The sequence below is a fragment of the Elgaria multicarinata genome, chromosome 18 (assembly GCF_023053635.1).
Source record: "Elgaria multicarinata webbii isolate HBS135686 ecotype San Diego chromosome 18, rElgMul1.1.pri, whole genome shotgun sequence".
In the NCBI taxonomy this organism is placed as follows: Eukaryota; Metazoa; Chordata; class Lepidosauria; order Squamata; family Anguidae; genus Elgaria; species Elgaria multicarinata.
The window spans coordinates 21,173,973-21,194,200 of NC_086188.1; the positions used below are offsets into that span (position 1 = coordinate 21,173,973).

At 46.5% G+C, this 20,228-nt stretch overlaps 1 protein-coding gene across 1 annotated transcript; it reads left to right on the top strand.

The window, feature by feature from the left end:
* The first annotated feature begins 3,736 nt into the window (after positions 1–3,736).
* CRKL (CRK like proto-oncogene, adaptor protein) lies at positions 3,737–18,830 on the top strand. Its single transcript, XM_063143990.1, has 3 exons — positions 3,737–4,240; positions 8,603–9,068; positions 15,917–18,830. The coding sequence occupies exons 1-3, from the start codon at positions 3,909–3,911 to the stop codon at positions 16,049–16,051; spliced, it is 933 nt and encodes a 310-aa protein (XP_063000060.1). The 5' UTR covers positions 3,737–3,908; the 3' UTR covers positions 16,052–18,830.
* The last annotated feature ends 1,398 nt before the right edge of the window (positions 18,831–20,228 follow it).

The following is a 20,228-nucleotide window of genomic DNA, read 5'->3' on the forward strand; positions in this document are numbered from 1 at the left end:
TCATGTACATCTTAAACAGCATGGGGAACAAGGCTGACCCCTACAGAACCCCATACTGGAGAGTCCACGGGGCTGAGCAATGCTCCCCAAGCACCACCTTCTGGAGCTGACCCACGAATTAGAAGCAAAACCACTGCAATGCAGTGCCTCCCACTCCCAACTCAGCCAGACGTTCCAGAAGGATACCATGGTTGATGGTATTGAAAGCCACTGAGAGATCAAGGAGAATCAACAGAGTCACACTCCCCCTGTCTTTCTCCCATCATATGTCATACAGGGCGACCAAGGCTGTTTCCATGCCCAAACCCTGACTGAAAAGGTTCCAGATAATCAGTCTCATCCAAGATTGTCTGGAGCTGGCCCGCAACCACCCGCCCAAGGACCTTGCCCAGGAATGGAACATTTGCCACCGGCCTGTGGTTACTAAGATTTTCTGGGTCGAAGGAAGCAGGTCTCACTACCGCCTCTTTCAGACAGCCCGGGACCACACCCTCTCGCAAAGAGGCATTAATTACTCCCTATTCCATCTCTGCTAGCTCTTATTAGGCAAGAAGGGCAAGGATCCAGTATAGAGGTGGTTGCGCAAAACTGTCCAAGCACCTTGTCAACATCCTTGAGCTGTACCAACTGAAACTCATCAAATAAAACTGGGCAAAGCTGTACTCTGGATACCTCACTAGATTCACCTACTATAACACTGGAGTCCAAGTCCTGGCGCATGCCAAAGATTTTATTCTGGAAGTGCCTAGCAAATTCATTACAGCGGGCCTCAGATGGTTCTACCATGTACTTGGGGCAGCAGCATGTAACAGCCCCCGGACAACTCTGAAAAGCTCCGCTGTGCAGCAGATTGAAGGTTTAATAGTGGCAGCAAAGTGTTGTTTTTGATGTGAGTGACCAGGATGCTCAAGGATTGAAGGAGGGGACATGAGTGACCAGGATGCTCAAGTTCACTCTTGTTTTTCAAGTCTCGCCTTGAGAATCCTTTCCCGGGAAACATCCTGTCATGTCTTAAGACATCCTTATGTCTACTTAGGCCAATGCGTGCTCATTATATACATGAGCTGCACTAGTGGAGGAGCACATCCATGGCAGAACAAATGCTTTGTGTGCGAGGTCCCAGGTCCAACCCCTGGCTGGGATTGACCCTTGGTGGAGATCCTGGGGACTCACTGCCCTAATGGTATCCCTAACTTGGGTTGGACTACAACCCCATAATCCCCAACTAGCAAGACTATAGTGGCTGGAAGCAATAAGAGATGGCACCAGATTGGGGAAGGCTGATGGACTAAATGGACCAGTGGCCTTGCTTGGTAGAAGGCAACTTCCTACGTCCCTGTGACTGGTTCCTGCAGTCAGTCAGAACACGCCGCCTGCCCGAAATCACAGCATGGTAAGGCATGAGGACTCTCCAGCCCATGAGCCAGTTCTGGCCTAGAGGAGGGCCCATCCCTCCCATAAGCTTCTTCCCCAGGCCAAAGGCAGCCTCCAGGCCCTGCTTCCAGGCCTCCTTCCTGAAAGGCATCTCTTTGGCCACTGTGAAAAAGGAATGCTGGATGAGATCAGCCATTGTTCACCAGGTGCCTCATCATCACAGAATGCCTGTATTCAGGGGAAGTACAAACCTTTGAGTAACACATTAAACAAGTAGAGTGTATGGGTGAAGACCCCCAAGTAAAACTGAGTTTATTATGTGGTATTTAAAATTAGAAGCAAAAGAATATCTAATACATAACCCATTTACTTACTGGCTGAGCATGAGGTCCCCATATACTTGCTTGTGGAAAAGTGCCTTTTGCTTAACTATTCTTTAAAGGGGGGGGGGGGCACAACATGCCCAGCTGGCTTCTGAAAGGGCAGGCCCAGGAAAGCCTGTTTGGACTCTCCTAGCCCCCCTTGGACGTGGGCCAGCCCCTGTGGGCACAGCTGGCAGGGGCAGCCTATGCCAGCCATGCAGCCAGAGATGATTGAGCCAGTTCACATCTGCCTCCGCCCCTACAGCCACTCAGGGTGGTGCTTTTCTGGGGGAGGGCAGGGGCGTTGCTGCTGCTTAGGCATGAGTGGCTGGAATTCACCCTCAGGAGGAACACGTGGCAAATAGGCCCTGTCCTTCCTCTCTATTGCCCAGAACGTTAATGGGTGCGAACGGGAAAGGACTTTTGCAACCTTAGCTGACATGTGTTAATCTGGTACTAAAAAGGTTAAATCATGCTGCACTTCAAACTAAAAATGGCAAATTTGATCTGGACTGGTTCCAGACCCATCCGGTGTAGGTTCTGAGGTTAAAAAGGACCAAATTGACAACATGCAGGGGGCAATGTTCAAGGGGGATTGCAGCCAAGGAGGCAGGCTCAACCCTCCTCTCCCCACGTGCTGCAACAACACACACCCCACCCGCAAAATCCCCCTGCATGGCGATGAAGCTTAGAAGAAATATTCCCATTGATGCCAATGGGAGTTTCCCCCCAACCCCCAAGTTTAGTTTCCGTGCCCAGGGCGGGGGGATTTCAGTTGGGATGGCGGGATTAACCTTCCCTTCCCCGCTCGCTGTAGCTTCGGGTGCCCCGGACTGAGCCGGAGAGGCGCGGGCCCTTCCCTTCCCTTCCTCGCCTGCTCTGCTCGGGTCTTCCTCTGAGCAGTCACGAGCCGCCTCCCCGGAGGGCTCCAGAGGCCCGGAGGGTGGACGGGCGGGGGTCTGGGAGCGCCAGCCTCCGCGCTGCGCTCCCCCTTCCCGGGCCCCGCCGCCCCTGCCCTCCTTCGCCCCGCCCCAACCTGTGTTCCGAATGTCCCAGGGAGAGAGGATCAATGGAAGGAGAAGGGGTCGTTTCCCACAGCTTTTGGTATTTTAGCCGGACTTCCTGTTCTCATTGCTATGATTATTCCTGTTTTGTGTAACACCTTCCCCCCTTCATATGTTTTAATGTGATTTTAGACTGTAAGCCTCTAGGCAGGGTATTGCTGCTTTATTTGTATATTCTGTACAGCACGAAGTACATTGTTGGTGCTAAATAAATAAATATAATTCTGAAGCGGCTCGGGGGCCAGCCGACTCGCCCCGAGCTCGCGTTGGGCCTAGCGCTCTTGTCTAACTTTTGAAACTCCGTGGTGGTGCCAACGCTACGAGCTTCGCGTGTGAGCCTGCCAACCCGTCTGATCTGCGAGGATCTCGGGCACTGTGCAAATTAACGGCAGAAGGCGTCCTCCTGTCCGAGGCGGGTCGGGTGAGGACCAGGCGGCGGGGCGTAAAGGCAGGCCCTGCCGGGCATTTCCACGTGTGCGGCAGCCCGGGTCTCCCACGGCCCCGATCCTTGCGAGGGGCTCGCAGCGCCCGCGCCCTGCCCAACCTCGGCCAATGGGGCAAAGCTCCCTCCCTACGCGTGGAAAGCCGGTGTGGTGAGGCCGCGGCTCGGGCTCTCGGTCCGCTTAGCCTGGGGTCTTTAGCCAGTCACTCTGGCGAGCCTCCTTCACAGGGTTGCTGCCAGGCTAAACGGAGGAGGAGGAGGAGGAGGAGGAGGAGCCGGAAGTCCCGCCTCCCGACCCTGGGCAGCCAGTACGTCGCCCGCGCCGTTTCTTCCCTCTAGGGGCGTATCCGGTCTCACGCAGGCGCCGCTCTCCGTGAAGCCGCCGGAGGAAGCTCGTCTCTGACGCCTGGGCCGCCGGGGGTGGTGCGGCGCCTCCCTCCTCATGCGCTTGCGCGGAGGGCGTGGCTCCGGACGTCCCTCTCCCGCCTGCTCCGGCCTGGGCCGCCATTTTGGCGCTGTGCTGTGGCGGAGCGGTCGGGCAGCAGGAGCGGCGGCGGCACTCGCCTGGCTGTGAGGGGTGCGGCCAAGCGCGATGCCCCGCGGCTGACGCGCTCGCTCCCGTCTCCGCCTGCCGCGCCGCCTCTCGCCTGCCGGGCCCCCCTCGCGATGTCCTCGAGCGCGCCGGCGGCGGCGGCAGCCCGCTTCGACGCGTCGGAGCGCTCTTCGTGGTACGCGGGTCCGCTGTCGCGGGCGGAGGCGCAGGGGCGGCTGCAGGGGCAGCGGCACGGCACCTTCCTGGTGCGCGACTCGTCCACCTGCCCCGGCGACTACGTGCTGTCGGTGTCGGAGAACTCGCGCGTCTCGCACTACATCATCAACTCGCTGCCCGGGCGGCGCTTCAAGATCGGCGACCAGGAGTTCGAGCACCTGCCGGCCCTGCTCGAGTTCTACAAGATCCACTACCTGGACACCACCACCCTCATCGAGCCCGCGCCCAGGTCAGGCCCGCCGCCGCCGCCGCGCGCCAGGCCGCGCCCTCCCCTCCCCTCCTCCCCTCCCCTCCGGCACGAGGCGCCCTCCCGCTGCCCGGGGCGCTCGGCTCCTCTGCGCTCCCTCCCGGTTGGGAGCCAGCGCGCGAGACGCTCCCCGCGCAGCCCCGTTGCGAGGGATGGGGCTCCTGCAAGGCGGGCGAGGGCGCCTCCTCAGGAGAGGAGAGGGGTTGGGCAGCCCCCCTCCCCCGCCATCCCCCGAGCCGGGGGCAAGGCGCGCGCGCAGCGCCAGGCCTGGCTTTCCCAGCCCTAGAAATGCGACAGGTGCGCCTGCTGCCAACGCTTCCCACTGGCACACAGACCAAGGGAATCCTACATTGATAATGGGATGGGCAGTACGCCACACCTTGCTTCAGGCTTTATATTAAGGAGCTGCCCTACATTGTCCTCAAGCCTGCCTACAGATATGCACCTGTCTGACCTTGTGGCTCTCACCAGCTCTTGCCCACCTCCCCAACAGTCCTTGTGACGGAGGGGTTCACCTTTGCAAGTGAGGAGGAAGTGTCACCGACATGGATCCACCTGAGTCCACATATATGTTGCTGCCTCCTTCAGACCTGTCTCACAAGCTTCCCCTCACCGTTACTAGATTTTTGCTAATGTCCACCAGTTCTCAATTTGTAAAATATTTTTACTGGATTTTTGAGGGCTCATTTTTTCATGTTTAATTGATCACTGAATGCTTAGTAGAAAGGTGTGACTTAATTATAAGTCATTGAAATTTGGCCCCATGATGTGTTGGCAGCATTTTGTCAGACTGTATGAGATGTCTTCTGGCTTCCACTTGCCTCTCCTAATTGATTGAGTGGCATGAAAGAGCTGCAAAATTAAACTGCCTTGATTTTATGAATTAATGTGCCCCCCAAAGCTTATAAAACTAATCCAACACTCTTGTATTTGCTTACAACAGATGGAGCAATAGATAGATTAAGGGTGCAATGCTACGTGTACTTAGATTTTTTTTAAAAAAAAGTCTACAACCACCAGCATGCCCTTCGACAGCCATGCTGAGCTGGGCATACTGAGAACTGTAAGGCTTCTTTTCTGCCTAAACATGCATAGTAAGATACTTAACTAGGTTTGCTGCATAGGTTGTTCTGCACATTAGTGTTGGGAAAGTAACAAGGAAAGTGGTGCATTTTTCTGGAGCTACTCTGTAAACAAAAACACATTGAGGGAGAAACTGATCCATGTTCTACAAAGGATTGTATTGCTGGGTGAGGCTGCAGCCATCTGTTGTAGGCTGCGGTTTCCTTCCCTGAGCCAAAATGTCCAGCAAGGTGCAGGCATGCAATATTGAGACATGTTTTTTAGCCTTTGTACTGGGGACAACTGTAAAATAAGTTCATGACTTGAGAGTGTAAAGCAGAAATGAGACCTTACTCAGGCTTTTAGCAGCAGGGGATATTATCTCTTTTGAGTGTGAATAGGGTTAATTACTATTTTGCTTGAACTTGGGTCATTTGAAATAATTTCAGATTCATTGGTTGCCTTCTGCCATAACTCCCATTGAACACTACTAAACTCACTTCCATTGCTTCTGCCTTCTTCGTCCTTATTACCTGTACACAAAATAGAGCGCCACATGACGCAAGGGTCAGGTTTCCAGTTCGAAAAGCGTATCTTTCTTGACACATAGTAGGAATTCTAGAGGCATTCAAGAGGCAGCTGGACAACCATCTGTCGGGTATGCTTTGAGGTGGATTCCTGCATTTATTATTTATTTATTACATTAATATACCGCCCAATAGCCGAAGCTCTCTGGGCGGTTCACAAAAATTAAAACCATAGTAAGACAACCAACAGGTTAAAAGCACAAATAAAAAATACAATATAAAAAGCACTGTTAAACAGTAAAATTTAAGTTAAAAGTAAGTGTTAAAATACTGAGAGAATAAAATATCTTCAACTGGTGACGAAAGGAGTACAGTGTAGGCGCCAGGCGGACCTCTCTGGGGAGCTCATTCCACAACAGGGGTGCCACAGCGGAGAAAGCCCTCCTCCTAGTAGCCACCTGCCTCACTTCCTTTGGCAGGGGCTCACGGAGAAGGGCCCCTGTAGATGATCTTAAGGTCCGGGCAGGTACATATGGGAGGAGACATTCCTTCAAATAACCTGGCCCCAAACCATTTAGGGCTTTAAATGTCAATACCAGCACTTTGAATCGGGCCCGGATCTGGACTGGCAGCCAATGAAGTTGTAAAAGGACTGGCGTAATATGATCTTGCCGGCCAGTCCCTGTTAGTAAACGGGCTGCCCTGTTTTGTACCAGCTGAAGCTTCCGGACCGTTTTCAAAGGCAGCCCCACGTATAACGCATTGCAGTAATCCAAACGAGAGGTTATCAGAGCATGGATAACTGTAGCTAGCCTATCTCTGTCCAGATAAGGGCGTAGTTGGTATATCAACCTAAGCTGATAAAAGGTGCTCTTTGCCACTGAGTTCACCTGCATGGAGCAGGGGGTTGGACTCGATGGCCTTGTAGGCCCCTTCCAACTCTACTAGTCTATGATTCTATGATTGGCTGCTATAACAATTGCAGACATCATGATTTGTGACTATGGTGAGTCCTAATCCAGCCTTGGGCAGCCTCAGACAGCAAAGCCCCATGGGAGCGATGATGGGAGTGGCAGGCCAAAACACCTGAAGTGCCACAAGTTGACTTAGCACATCCTTCCCCAGGCATGTCAACTGCAACTCCCTTCACTGACTGGAGGAAGTTGGGAGGTGTAGTTGAGACATCTTCAGTCTTCCAGGCTGGGTAGGATCGTGATCCAAACCTTTTGGCTGTGCAGCTGATGTGACTTTTGTATGGCACTCTGCACTCAGGCCAAGACGGCACTTTCTGGAAAGCTCTGCACGTTCACTTGGAATGAAGTGTGGATTTCTTCCCAGGGAACATGCAGAGCTTCAGTCTGTCACTGCCTCAAAGTTTTCTATAAGCAAATCTATGTTTCTCCATGAGATGGAACATAAATGTCCATGGTGGTAGACTCATGAATATTCCTAATTTAAGATCTGAAAATGTTCCAAATCTAAGTTAGTTGGAGGTCATAAAGTACAAGATCTCACACAAGTATGAGATCTTGTAGTCTAGCACCTGTGTGTTGGTAGTCCCGAGACCAAAAGAAAGCCCTCCGTATTGAATATGATAATGATTTTATTTCTGGTATCATTTATAATGCTTAATCTCCAAGTCACATATTCCCCCCTTCCTTATTTCCCATGTTTGATAGAGGGTATTGTTTTAGTTTTTTAAAATTATGTGTAGTTTTAACATATTTCTGTTGCATTCCAATTTCTTCTTCGGATATGGTATTTCAAACGCACACACACTGACTGTACTGTTCTATGCAGAAGTAATCCCTGTTGAGTTCAATGGGACTTATTTCCACGTGAATGTATATAGGATTGCAGCCTTGCTATAACTGACATTTTTAAACATCTGAATTAAATTTACATTTGATTATTAACATCATTAATTCTTATGCACTGGGAAATATCATTGTCAGTCAGGATGCTATTTCGCTTTTCTGTAAGACAGCTCTGTATTTGGCAACTGCATGGGATGTAAACTTGTGTGTGTAACTAAAAGGTGGACCATATAAGAAGGAGGCATTCTAAATCCTAATATTGAAAGCATTAAGAAAGCATTTAAGTAGCTGATAATGTCAGATACCATTATCTCTCAAATCCCTGTTTTCTTGTTTTTTGCAGGTGTGCCATTTTTGAAGGATTGTGTAGTAAATAGAGGGTTTAAAGGGCTGTGTACTAACTTAAAAGTCCTTCACTTTCACATTTGTCTCCCACTGTAGAAAGTATTATATACAAGTATTAGGCTAAGTCATTGGCACCAGTTAAATTGACATGGAATGCAATCCTCTCACATTTACTCAGAAGTTTTACATGACAGGACAGCCCATCATGGAGCTGCAGTGCATGCTAGCCGCCATTATTGATATGTAAGTCCCAGCTGGGGATTGCCATGGCTTGTTGTGTTCTCCGAATCCAGGCAACAGTGGTTATTTAAGGGTTAAGCAACCCTCACATAACCCTAAAACAGACTGTTGGTTATGCAAGATAGCATAACAAGCCACGGCAACCCTCGGCTTGCATATTCATAATGGTGGACAGCACCCCAGTCAGTTAATACTGTGGGCTGTTGTGTCATCCAAATCAGGTCACCGTGTTCCACAGTATGCACAGGATTTCAGCCTTCGAAATAGGGAACACCTAACAATTTCCCCCAACATTTAAAAGTTCTTTTAAGAGATTGAATACCTGCTGCTACTAACCCCCGTGCCCTCTTCAGGTATCCAGCAACACTGATGGGGTCGGGATCAGCACCCATTGTGCCTACTACAGAAGAGAATGTGGAATATGTTCGGACTCTTTATGACTTTCTTGGAAATGATGCGGAGGATCTGCCATTTAAAAAGGGGGAGATACTGGTCATTTTAGAGAAGCCTGAAGAACAGTGGTGGAGTGCCAGAAACAAAGATGGCCGTGCTGGAATGATCCCTGTTCCTTACGTTGAGAAGCTTGTGCGATCTTCCCCACATGGAAGGCACGGGAATAGGAATTCCAATAGCTATGGGATTCCTGAGCCTGCCCACGCTTATGCTCAGCCGCAGACCGCGAGCCCTCTTCCCAATGTACCTAATACTCCTGGGGCAGTGATCAACCCCCTGCCGTCAACACAAAATGGACCAGTCTATGCCAAAGTGATTCAAAAGAGAGTTCCATGTGCTTACGACAAGACTGCCTTGGCACTAGAGGTAAGCGTTTCAGATGACTTCCTGACCTGGACTATACCTAGAGTATTTCCGTGTTTGCATGCTATGGTTTAAGAATGTAAGAAGACCAAAGGCTTATCTAGTCGACCATTCTGTTTATCCAGTGGCCAAACAGTTGCCCATGAGGAGGCCACGAGTGCAGCAGCATCCACCCACACATGTTCCCCAGTAACTGCTATTGTAGAGACATTCTGCCTCTGATATTGGAGGTAATACATACTCATGTTGTCTAGTAGCCATAAATAGACTTGTCCTCCATGAATTAATCTCCTTTTAAAGCCATCCTTTGCTAGATTTTATGGCAGTGAGTTACATAGTTTAGCAATGCACAGTTTGAAGAAGTACTTGCTGTTTGCATGCTTTCCTTTTTTACCTATAGAGGAAACATCATTAAAATATTCCCGTGCATGTTAGTTTGAGGTTAACAGCGTGTCTACTCAGAAATAAGTTCCATTGAGTTCAATGGGCTTAGTCCCAGGTGAGTGGATATAGAATTATAGCCTTCATATGGGAATAAAAAAAGATGCACACTAGAGAATTTTGTCTTTTCTTTTTCTTTCCAGTATTGCTCCTCTCTGTTTCACTCTGTCTAGGTCCAGTCCTGCTACCACAAAAAAAAAAAAAAAAAAAAAAGCAAAAAACCTGAAGTGCAAGGTTTGATAGTTACTGAGCAAACCAGAACAGTTTATTTTCACCAAGTGAAAATGAAATGCCTATGTTTGATAGGCAGAGTAAATATTCATATTTGAGAAGAGATGAGATTCTTCATTTTTATAGAAAAGCTTCCTTTAATTTAACGTATCTGGTAGAGGTGTTAATTCTGTTAAGAGATCAGCTGTACAGCTAACAGGCTTTCACCCAGATCATTAAATGTTAAGGTAGTTATTATTTCAGACGATGTTCATATATATACATATTTAAATCAAAAAAATCTGATGTAGTTTGTTTTAAAATCAGATTGTTGTGTTTTGTTTGCTTTTTTGTAAAACACCATTTTTATCCACCCTGTCTTTCTTCTTTATTAACTCCTCTGCTTTGCTTGGCCCAGCTCCACCATCACATCAGCACAGAACATCAGCAGTCATATCCAGCCTGTGTCTTTGCACATGTGACTTGACTTTTTCAGAGGAACTGAAAGTCCAGAAGCCAAACTCCTCCTCCACCACCTCTGGCATTCCCAGACTTCTCATGACATTTATTACTGAAGCCAGCTGTGTCATGGCTTTTGGAAAGCTCCAGGTCTAGGGAACAGCTCAGTCTTAGATAGCAGAATTTGTGCCTTTGGAGGGATTCAAAGGTGTCCTGTCCTAATGGATAACCGTGTTCAGTTATCACACAGATTTGGGGAACTGTTTTTTTGTGGGTATGTTTTTTCATAGACCTGAGAGAGACACTTGAGGGTGCCTTCCATGTAGTACTGTTGCTTCTTTGGCTGGTGTATGTTGCTTCCCTGTCCTTGGGTCTACATTTTGCCTCTGAGTTAGGTGTATAGAGGTTTTGGCTCAGGCTGCTGCCGTCTGGTTTTAGTTCTTAGTTTCACCGTGCAATCCCTTGCATCTCTATTCAAATGAGAAGGATCTTGGAATTGTTGTAGATCACAAGCTGAATATGAGCCAACAGTGCGATATGGCTGCAAGAAAGGCAAGTGCTATTTTGGGCTGCATTAATAGAGGTATAGCTTCCAAATCGCATGAGGTACTGGTTCCTCTCTATTCGGCCCTGGTTAGGCCTCATCTAGAGTATTGCGTCCAGTTCTGGGCTCCACAATTCAAGAAGGGCACAGACAAGCTGGAGCGTGTTCAGAGGAGGGCAACCAGGATGATCAGGGGTCTGGAAACAAAGCCCTGTGATGAGAGACTGAAAGAACTGGGCATGTTTAGCCTGGAGAAGAGAAGATTGAGCGGAGACATGAGAGCATTCTTCAAAGATTTAAAAGGTTGTCACACAGAGGAGGGCCAGGATCTCTTCTCGATCCTCCCAGAGTGCAGGACACGGAATAACGGGCTCAAGTTAATGGAAGCCAGATTCCAGCTGGACATCAGGAAAAGCTTCCTGACTGCTAGAGCAGTACGGCAATGGAATCAGTTACCTAAGGAGGTTGTGGGCTCTCCCACACTAGAGGCCTTCAAGAGGCAGCTGGACAAGCATCTGTCAGGGATGCTTTAGGGTGGATTCCTGCATTGAGCAGGGGGCTGGACTCGATGGCCTTGTAGGCCCCTTCCAACTCTGCTATTCTATTTATTTATTTATTTATTTATTTACTTATTACATTTCTATACCGCCCAATAGCCGGAGCTCTCTGGGCGGTTCACAATATCTATATCATATTCTATGATTCTATGAAGTCATCCTCAGTGAGCCAGTTCACACAAACAGCCCAGCCGTTTTGAATATTTAACGTGCGATCGCAGCTTGTGATGTCATGCGAACCCTGGGAACTGTGTGGTTATGCGAAGGGGTTATATTAAACAACAACACACCACAGGTTTAACTCATAATCCCCAAGTTATGTAAATATGCAAATCCAGCCTGGCACGCATCGCAGCCCATGGTGGCTTGAAGAATTAATTAAGCCATGTTGGACTGTGATACGTGCCGAGTAGGATTTGCCTATTTGCATAACTCAAAGAACGTGTTGTGCAAATAAGCCATGATGGGCTATTTCGATCATGCGAATGGGGGTCATTGAGTTCAGAAGGGTTTATTCCCTTGATAAGTTTAACCTAAAGTAGTTTAGAACTGCTTTAATTTGTTGAAATTGGATTGTATCAAAAATCAGATGGTGGCTTTGGCGTTAGTGGAAAGCAAGTGGCAGGACCTGCAGTGTCCCCAATCCAGCGTGCAACACCCTCCTTCCATGCCTACCAAAATGTTCTTTCTTGAGGATTGGGGGACTCCCTGGAACAGTGTGGGCTATAATGCAGAGGGCTTTAGTAGCTGGTGTGTGTGTGTGTCCATACCACCCAATAGCTGGAGGTGCCATAGTTGCCTTGTCTTAGCAGAGAGCCATTCCGCCTGCTCTATTTCGTTTCCCCCCCTCTTCCCTACCCAGCTCTTTTTCCTTGTGTGTCGTGTCTTTTTAGATTGTAAGTCATCTTGTTTAACTGATTGTAAGCTGCTCAGAGAGCCTTTTGGGCCAAGGAGGAGTGGGATAAAAATGCTATAAATAAATAAATTATAAGTGCAAGATGTGTGCACATCAAAGTGTCAATTGCAGATTTCATCTTGAGTTATTTTTCAGTGAAGCAGTACAATCTTTCACTTTAATTATATCATTGGCTTCTAAAACTTCTCCTGTACATACTGCAGTTAGATTACAGGGGAAACAAAAGCCATAATCTTGTAAGTAGAGCAAATGTGCCCAGCTTTAGCACCTCTTGACAACATTGTACAAAATAGGCTTCGACTAGTTTTGTCTAATATTGAAGTGTCTTACAGTGGCTGGCTTCCTTTGTAGCGGAAACTGAAGTTCATAGATTGTTGTTGTTGTGCTTAGTGTTAATTGCCTGATGTCACTTTGGAAGTTCAGCAGCACTTTGGCTTTCAGTACTTTGAAGTAGCTGAAAACAACAAATGTTTTTCAAAATTATGAATTCAACATTATTTAACTCACAACAAGCCACAGCAGCCATGGGCACCAGGTTGCCTATGCAACCCTCTCTCTGGGGTTGTCATGTTGTGCAAACCCGGCAAGTGAGGGTTAAACAATCCTTGCATAACTTTAAATCACTATGGTTTAACTTGGGTTCACACAACATGACAACCCCAGAGTGAGGTTTGTATGTTCAAAATAGTGGCTGCGTGTGCCCTGATATGTGCTCTTCTTTCTGGCATTGATGTTTTTACTGCTGTCCAGTAGCAAAATTTGTCTTGGCAGCAGGGAAAATATGCACTGTAAATCCCCAAAGGCTATTTGGAGCGGGGTTCTGTTGGGTCTGTGTATGCATGACCTATATATAAATATGTGGCTGTACTCTTTTCTTTTTTTTTACATACATTTTTCCCGCTGGTTGCAAGCAAGATAAGTAAAATGGCCTTTTAAAGCACCTTTTGTCTTCAGTGCCATTTTCATTTGCAGATGCTTCAGAAACAGTGTTGCTGCTAAAGTTGTGGCCATGGACAGTTAGCATCCAAGTATTTTAGTGGCTTGTATAACTTAAATGTGGAAATACATTAATGCCATGGATAGGCTAAATGTTGTAATCAAACTTTTGAGGAGGTGAATGCCACGGCACAGGCTCTGAACAACAGACCCGGCCGAGGTTACTCCCTGCTCAAGCCAAGCACCACCGCTTGATACGCCTGAGGCAAGGGATAAAAACCACCTTCCTCCAAACTATGTGGAGAAAGGGGTTTAAAATGGAGAAGGATTTTTAATATATGTAATAATGCGCTGTGAGTTATATCTGCTTAGGTGAATGATTGTCAGAGTGGGTGCTGAATGTGTAAACTTAAGATGATAAATGCCAAACAGACATGTGGGCTTTTTGTGGTAGTTTAAAAACAAAATAATCAAAATTTATTTTTAAAAGTTCATAAGCTTTGTTTCAAATAACAACATTTAAAAACCTTTTTGAAACCTTTCATACAATCCGGTCACTCATTCACATTCGCGCTTTCCTTTTTCTCACCCAATCACTCTTGAACTTTCTTTATTATCAGTATTGATTCATATACATCCACTACGTGCACACCACACCCTAAAGACACCACTCACTACACTGACCCTCAAATTTCCCAGAACTTAAGTACCCTAAACACAGAGAGCACTACAGACTCTTAAGAGTACCTAACAAGTCTCCCTGAAAAGTTTTTCTGAAAAGCTCTCAATCCCCTTAGTCATACCCTTATATATCCCTCCTCCCTCCTCCCATTCTAACTCCGCCCACTCAGGCCAACATTCTAAAAACCACAGACTTACAAACCGCAGACATACATTTGGAATTGACTTGTGGGGTGTAACGCCACAGTGAATCCTTGCAGCTTTCCATTAACTGCTGCTGGCTCACTTTACACTTGTGACTTGAACAGAAATTTGGACTAGAGCTGCAGGAAGAGGAAATGGTCTGCCTGAGGTGTCTCCTTTTCATCCTGTGTCACTGGGCTAAGCCAGAATAGCAGGCATGAGTCACCCAGTGACTGGCATGTTCCAAGGCCTCTACCAAACATGAGGTCTGTTGCATATGAGAACCCCAAATACATCCAAGTTTTTTCATTTGGTTGCAACTAAGCAACTGGCAATGTATATGCTTTGCTTCATCGATGCTAACAAAAGTATTCCACGTCTTTCAGCAATGTCTCTTCTCCAGTGGCCAGAAGCCTCCCTCCCCCTCCAAGTTTAGTGGCATCCAATTTTCTTGACATTGAAATAACTCATTAACTCCCTTCATCAGATCCTCTCATGGGACCCACCTTATTTAAATATCTGAAAGGTCATTCAAACATTTCCAGTTAAAAGTAAGTCATTTTAATCTTTCCACAGTAAAGCCATGAGACTATAATGAAGTGCTTTGTCAATGTGGTGTATGACAGAGAGGCAAAGTTGCAGTGCAGATTCTGTTGAAGTGCTGCAAAGGTGCCACTCAAGCCTGGTTCAAGGCCTTTTCTGGGTCTTTTGTTCCCAACCTAGGAGGAATTGCCAGCATCGTTCTAAGCAGTCTGCTGCAGTCTCAGCTTTTGAGCTTTTTTGGAGGAGATGACTGAATGGAAACATCATTTTCAGCTCTGATCTTGCGCAGGCATGAACGTGAATCTTGTGGCTAGCTCTCAAGGTCACATCAGCTTTGGCAGCACAAAAGCCAAAAGTCAGTTTTGTGATGTTTGTTACTGAGAGTTGGTTTAACATGAAGCAGAATGAGGTGATAGAATGCACTGTGCCACTGCAGGTAGGGGCACAGACTTTAAATGCTGTGCATGTTTATCCCCCTGCCCCAGTGTTCTTCCAGATTTGAGTTGAAGAATGAAGGGCAAGTGTTGTGCACTTTTGTGAATGGCATCACATACTCCCAACCATCATGACAGCCCTTTGCTGCACTTATACTTTTAAGACCTCCAGAAAAACTAACCATCCATCTTAGTATTCTACTATTGGCTAAATCTCCACACCGACTGATGGAACTTGCATTGTTGGAATGAAATGCCAACAATGGAAATAACCTGGTAGTCTAGTCTTAAACAGGTTTACTTGCAAGTATGCTTGGAGCGGTAGCTGGGCCAATTGCCTGGGCTGCCATGGAACGCAGCAAGTTCTCCTGACCCAGTTCCACTCCACAGTTGGCCACTGTGAGAACTGAGCTCATTGGTCTGATTCAGCAGGGCTGCCTCTAGGACCACAATGTTGCTCTGCAATGTAAATATTTTAATGATGAATGGTTTTAATGGGGTGTCAGTTTCCACATATGCTGAATGGATGTAAGTTCACTGAAAGGGGAAGCTGGAGCCTCCTGTTTTATCAGAGGGGTGGAAGAAACTGTTGATTTAACCCTTTTTGAGGTGGTTTCTGAAGGACTTGGCTTTCCCAAAAGAGTAATCAACGTACCTTATCGGAACTGGCACTTCGGTGATGGTTCAGATCTTTTCTTCCCCATGCAAAATACACTGTGCTTACCTACAATCCTTTTTTTAAAAAAACAGTATTGGGCAGTGGTAAGTCAGTATTTGAAGGGTGACTTTTTGGATCAGCCAGTGCCATCTTGTAACAAGCAACAAATGGCGCTTCGATGTCTTTTCTCTCTGAATTGAAGCTCAAGAACGTCCTCTTTAAGCTGAAACCATTTGCTATCTTCCAGCTGGGTCCTAAGATGTGTATTTTTTTTCTTTCAACTCTGCAGGTTGGCGACCTGGTGAAGGTCACGAGGATGAATATCAATGGTCAGTGGGAAGGTGAAGTCCATGGCAGGAAAGGGCTCTTCCCTTTCACACATGTCAAAATAATTGACCCTCAGAATCCAGATGAAAACGAATGATTCCCGCTGGCCCATTTTTACATTACTGCTTCATTTTCCGGCTATCATGAGCATCATTTGAAGTGCAATGATTGTTAATGGCGCATTGTAAGCCCTGCCTGTTGTCCATGTTTTCCAGCTTGCTGTGATTTGACAGCCCCCCCTAGTAGTATCTCTTTGATATGCACACAGTGAAAGAAGAAGTCACGTGATGCCTCAGTTGTGTTTTCTCAGTTGTGGATTTCTCCCAGAAGGATTTTGGACCTTAAGCAGCAGAAGGGTGGGGCTGCCCCCCAGGCCGAAGACGAGGGGCTGAAATTTCCGTTTTCCTGGCTGCAGTGGACCGACGTTCTGCTCAGGAGGAGAACCCTAAGCAACTTTGTCTAATGCGGAACAGCAAATTATACATTTTAATTTTTCCTTCTGGGGCATGGAAGACTTGATTTGAGAGGAAACAATCTGTTTAAACAATTAGAATAATAGTGTCTTTAGCCTATGTTTGATGCGCTTTGTATATTAACAAGTCAATTTTCTGAGTGCTGTTAACCTAGAACACATTTGGGACAACAGCAAAGCATCATTTTAAGGAATTGCATTGCAGCAAAGGCTTGAATTTACAACTATGATACACAATTGGTCTGTTTTGCCATACACCTACCTAAAATTGATGTTTGATGCAATGATTCTGCAAACAAGTCTTTAAAAGAAACATTTTTATGTCTCACAGGCACTTTCTGCCTCTTTAAATGCAATTTTTTTAAATAGCAAGCATTGATAATCAATAATGGGTGGAATACTACTGTAAATCAAAAGATATAATTTAATCTCTTCCATGCCCGTTGTGTGTGAATCACAGAAGGTGTACAAAGTTGGTGTACAAATTGTTGTTTCTCTGTGCTAGGTTTTAAACATAATGAGGAATGGTTAAAAAAAATGCAGAAAGCTGAATGTTGGTTTTAGCATCTGAAAAATTGACTCCATAGATGGTGGTTTTAAAAACTTTAGTCAGCGCATGTTCTCTCTTGAGGATTTTTGACTTCTGAGGAGCCCCATCTTCAACTAAGTATTGAAGTGCCTTAATTTGAGGATGAACGGTGCTAAAGGGACGCAGTTGTGGCAAAGGGATTTGGTCTAAACAGAAGCATTTCAGTTTGCTGATTATTAAAACTCTGTAATGCTGGTTAGGTGGTTGATGGTCTAGGGAAAAGGAGAGCATGGTTTTACTGCCAAACATACTGTGAATTGGACAGGAAGCACTGCTATGCCTTAGGTGCTCAGGCCCTCTGTGATGGACAGTTATGCAGCTATTTTAGAGAAAAAGAAAAAAAAGAGAGAGAGAGATGCCCGGGCAGGTGCCCCTGTTGATTTTTTAGTTACTGCAAAGTAAAACTACTGAGCTTTGTGTTAGGAATATTTAAGCTGCACTAAACATCCATCTGCCACAGATAATCCTATTACACTGCTGGTCTAACACTCATGAGCAATCCTTAAATGCCTTGAAAAGCTACAAGAACACTGTGTGTTGTCATTCCAATATGCTCCAGATAGAACCTCTGTTCCTCCCCAGCTCGCTTCCTTGGCTCCGCCTTAGACTCCTCTCTGCCTGGTAAATGAATGTGAGGATTGCAAAGGAAGGGATGGGCGTCTATGCAAGTAAGCGTCCTGCCGTTGCCAGGAGCACTTGGTGGCTTCCGAGGCTCTTCAGGAGGCAGCTGAGAACTTCATCTCCATTTGAAGCCCAAATCGGAGTGGCGCCTGTCATGGCTAATACCTGCAGCTCAGGTATTTGATCTGTCCATAAATGTTATCAAGGGTTAGGTATCATTGCTGTTTACTTACATCTCTGCTGCCTCAGAGAGCCTCATGTAGAAGACGACCCTTGGGTTAGTCACGGGAGCTCTTCGATCTATGCATTCTGGTGGTGCAAGGTGTTAAAAGCCTTGCAGTGCAGCCCTTGCATGTTTACTTGGAAATGAATCCCTCTGAGTGCTGCGGCAGGTGCTCCCTACTCAGTGGGCAGAGGTTTGGCACCTAATTGTAGCCATTGATTGAAATGTCTTTGGAAGGTCTTGCCTTCCCTGTTGCACAGGGTGATGATGGCTTGGATCAGCAGGGGAATTGGGGAGCGTTGCGGCTGACAGAAGTCACTGTTTACGAACCAGGCAGGAATGCATCAAAGGGAATCTCCTATTTTGGTTGGAGGTCTTGAGGGCCCAATCAGTATTTTTGTTAAGGAATATAAAGCACTGGCGTGCCATTTCATGTGCCTGCAATTTTATTTTTTATTTTTTTTGTATTTTATAGTGAACATCACGGGATGGGGTTAGCTTGTTATGTCTGTCTCTCATAAATTTCTCTGGCATCTCCAACTGTGAGCTTCCCTTGTGGGACCAGCAGAAGTATGCTGGGGAGCTCTTCATGTTCCCGTTCACCTCATCTGGGTTGTTAAAATGCAAACATGTCCAGAAACGATTTTGCGGAGGGAAAGGTGGCCTTGTATTTAAGACGGTCTTCACTGTGCAAACATTTTTATGTAATTGAAGTATCATTTGAATTTCAGGCAATGATGTGTTGTTCTTTACATCTTTCTTTGGGGGTCATCATAGCTTGATTTTATTTTATTTTGTGCTACAAAATTAACAGTATTAAATATATTCTTAGAACACATCAAGTGTCATTTCTTAAAATTAGTGCCTTTTTTGTTTTTTTACTCAATTTACTTCACTACTGATCCCACATCAAGCCAGTGTGGTCAGTGCCCAATTTGTATACTCTCAATAAAACATACATCCAACTTGCAGCAAGAGTTGTCCTATTTGGTTCTGACCTCCTTCCTCCATTGTGCTTGCCAACTTTCTCAAAGCCTTGTCCTAGCAGAAGGTATCATGCTTCCCTTTTGTTCCCTGGGGGGGGGGGTGGACAAAACCAGATATTGGTCTCTCTACCAGATATTGGTTTCAAATGAGTGAAAAGCAAACTAGAAAAAATGCCACATGCCAGCTACTAGGAAAAAAAAATCAATTTGGTTTCTTTTGGTGCTTTTATTACTTAGCACAGCATCTAAATTTATCCTCAGCTTTAGGAATATAGTCTTAGTTGAGATCTACTTTTGTTTTCCAACAACTAAGGAACTTCCTGTGTGGTTCCCAAGATGGTCATAGCTGGATTTTATATTTTTAAAATGTTAGATCAAGTGTTCCTTCCCAGTGGTCTTAGGGGTGCTGAAACCTGTATGGCGGTTAGAGTGTTGGGCTGGGATTGGGGAGACCTAAATTCTAGTCCCCACCACTATGAAACTCACAGGGTGATTTTGGGCCAGTCACTGGGCCTGTTCACGTTAAGCCATGGTTAGTCCACTAACCCTTTTACCGCAAGTAGTTTGTGATCTACTATGGTTATGTAGTCACCATGGTTAGGAATGGTTCACACGGTGCGCTAAGCCATCATGTTTAGCTCGAAATGCTTAACTACTGTGGCTTAGCACAGGAGCACAGACTCAAGTCTAAATTTTTGTGAACTGCCCAGAGAGCTTTGGCTATTGGGCGGTGTAAAAATGTAATAAACTACTCAAAGGGTTCTGGGAATAAAATGAAGGAAGTTCATGTATGCTGCTTTGGGCTCCCTTGAGGAAAGGTGGGATATAATGTAACAAAATCGCCTGACAGAGGCCAATTTGGGTGTCTGCAAACCCTCCTCTTCCATATCATCTTAAGGCTTTGATTGTGCAGACGTCCTGACTACAACGTGGTCAGCCTTGTTTCTTTCCTCCTATCTTGCCCCCCTCCCCCTGCCCCACCCTGGTAAAGAAATCTGGAGATCTTGAAAGCTGGCATATATTTTGGGATCTGTAGGCTGGCCTAGAATGCCACGAAGGGGTCCTGCCTTGGAGCTGTGGAGGTTCGGCCGCTTTCTTTGGCTGTTGCTTGCGAGGAGGGAGGCGAAATGTGCCGACAACTAAAGCAGCGGAGCCACCTCAGTTGGGCCACTCGGCTTCCCTTCCCTTTTCCTCTTCCAGCGTTGATTTTGGGTTTGGAGCAGGGCATGATCACCTGCTGTGAAATGGGGCGGCGGTGGCACCTGCTGCAGCCTTTCTTCTCTAAAGGAAATTAAGCCTTGAAGGGTTGACGAATACTTGGGCGTTGCTTTTTGCTGAGCTTTGGAGGTCTTGCTTTCAGAAATGAGGGCTTGTTCCTGAAAG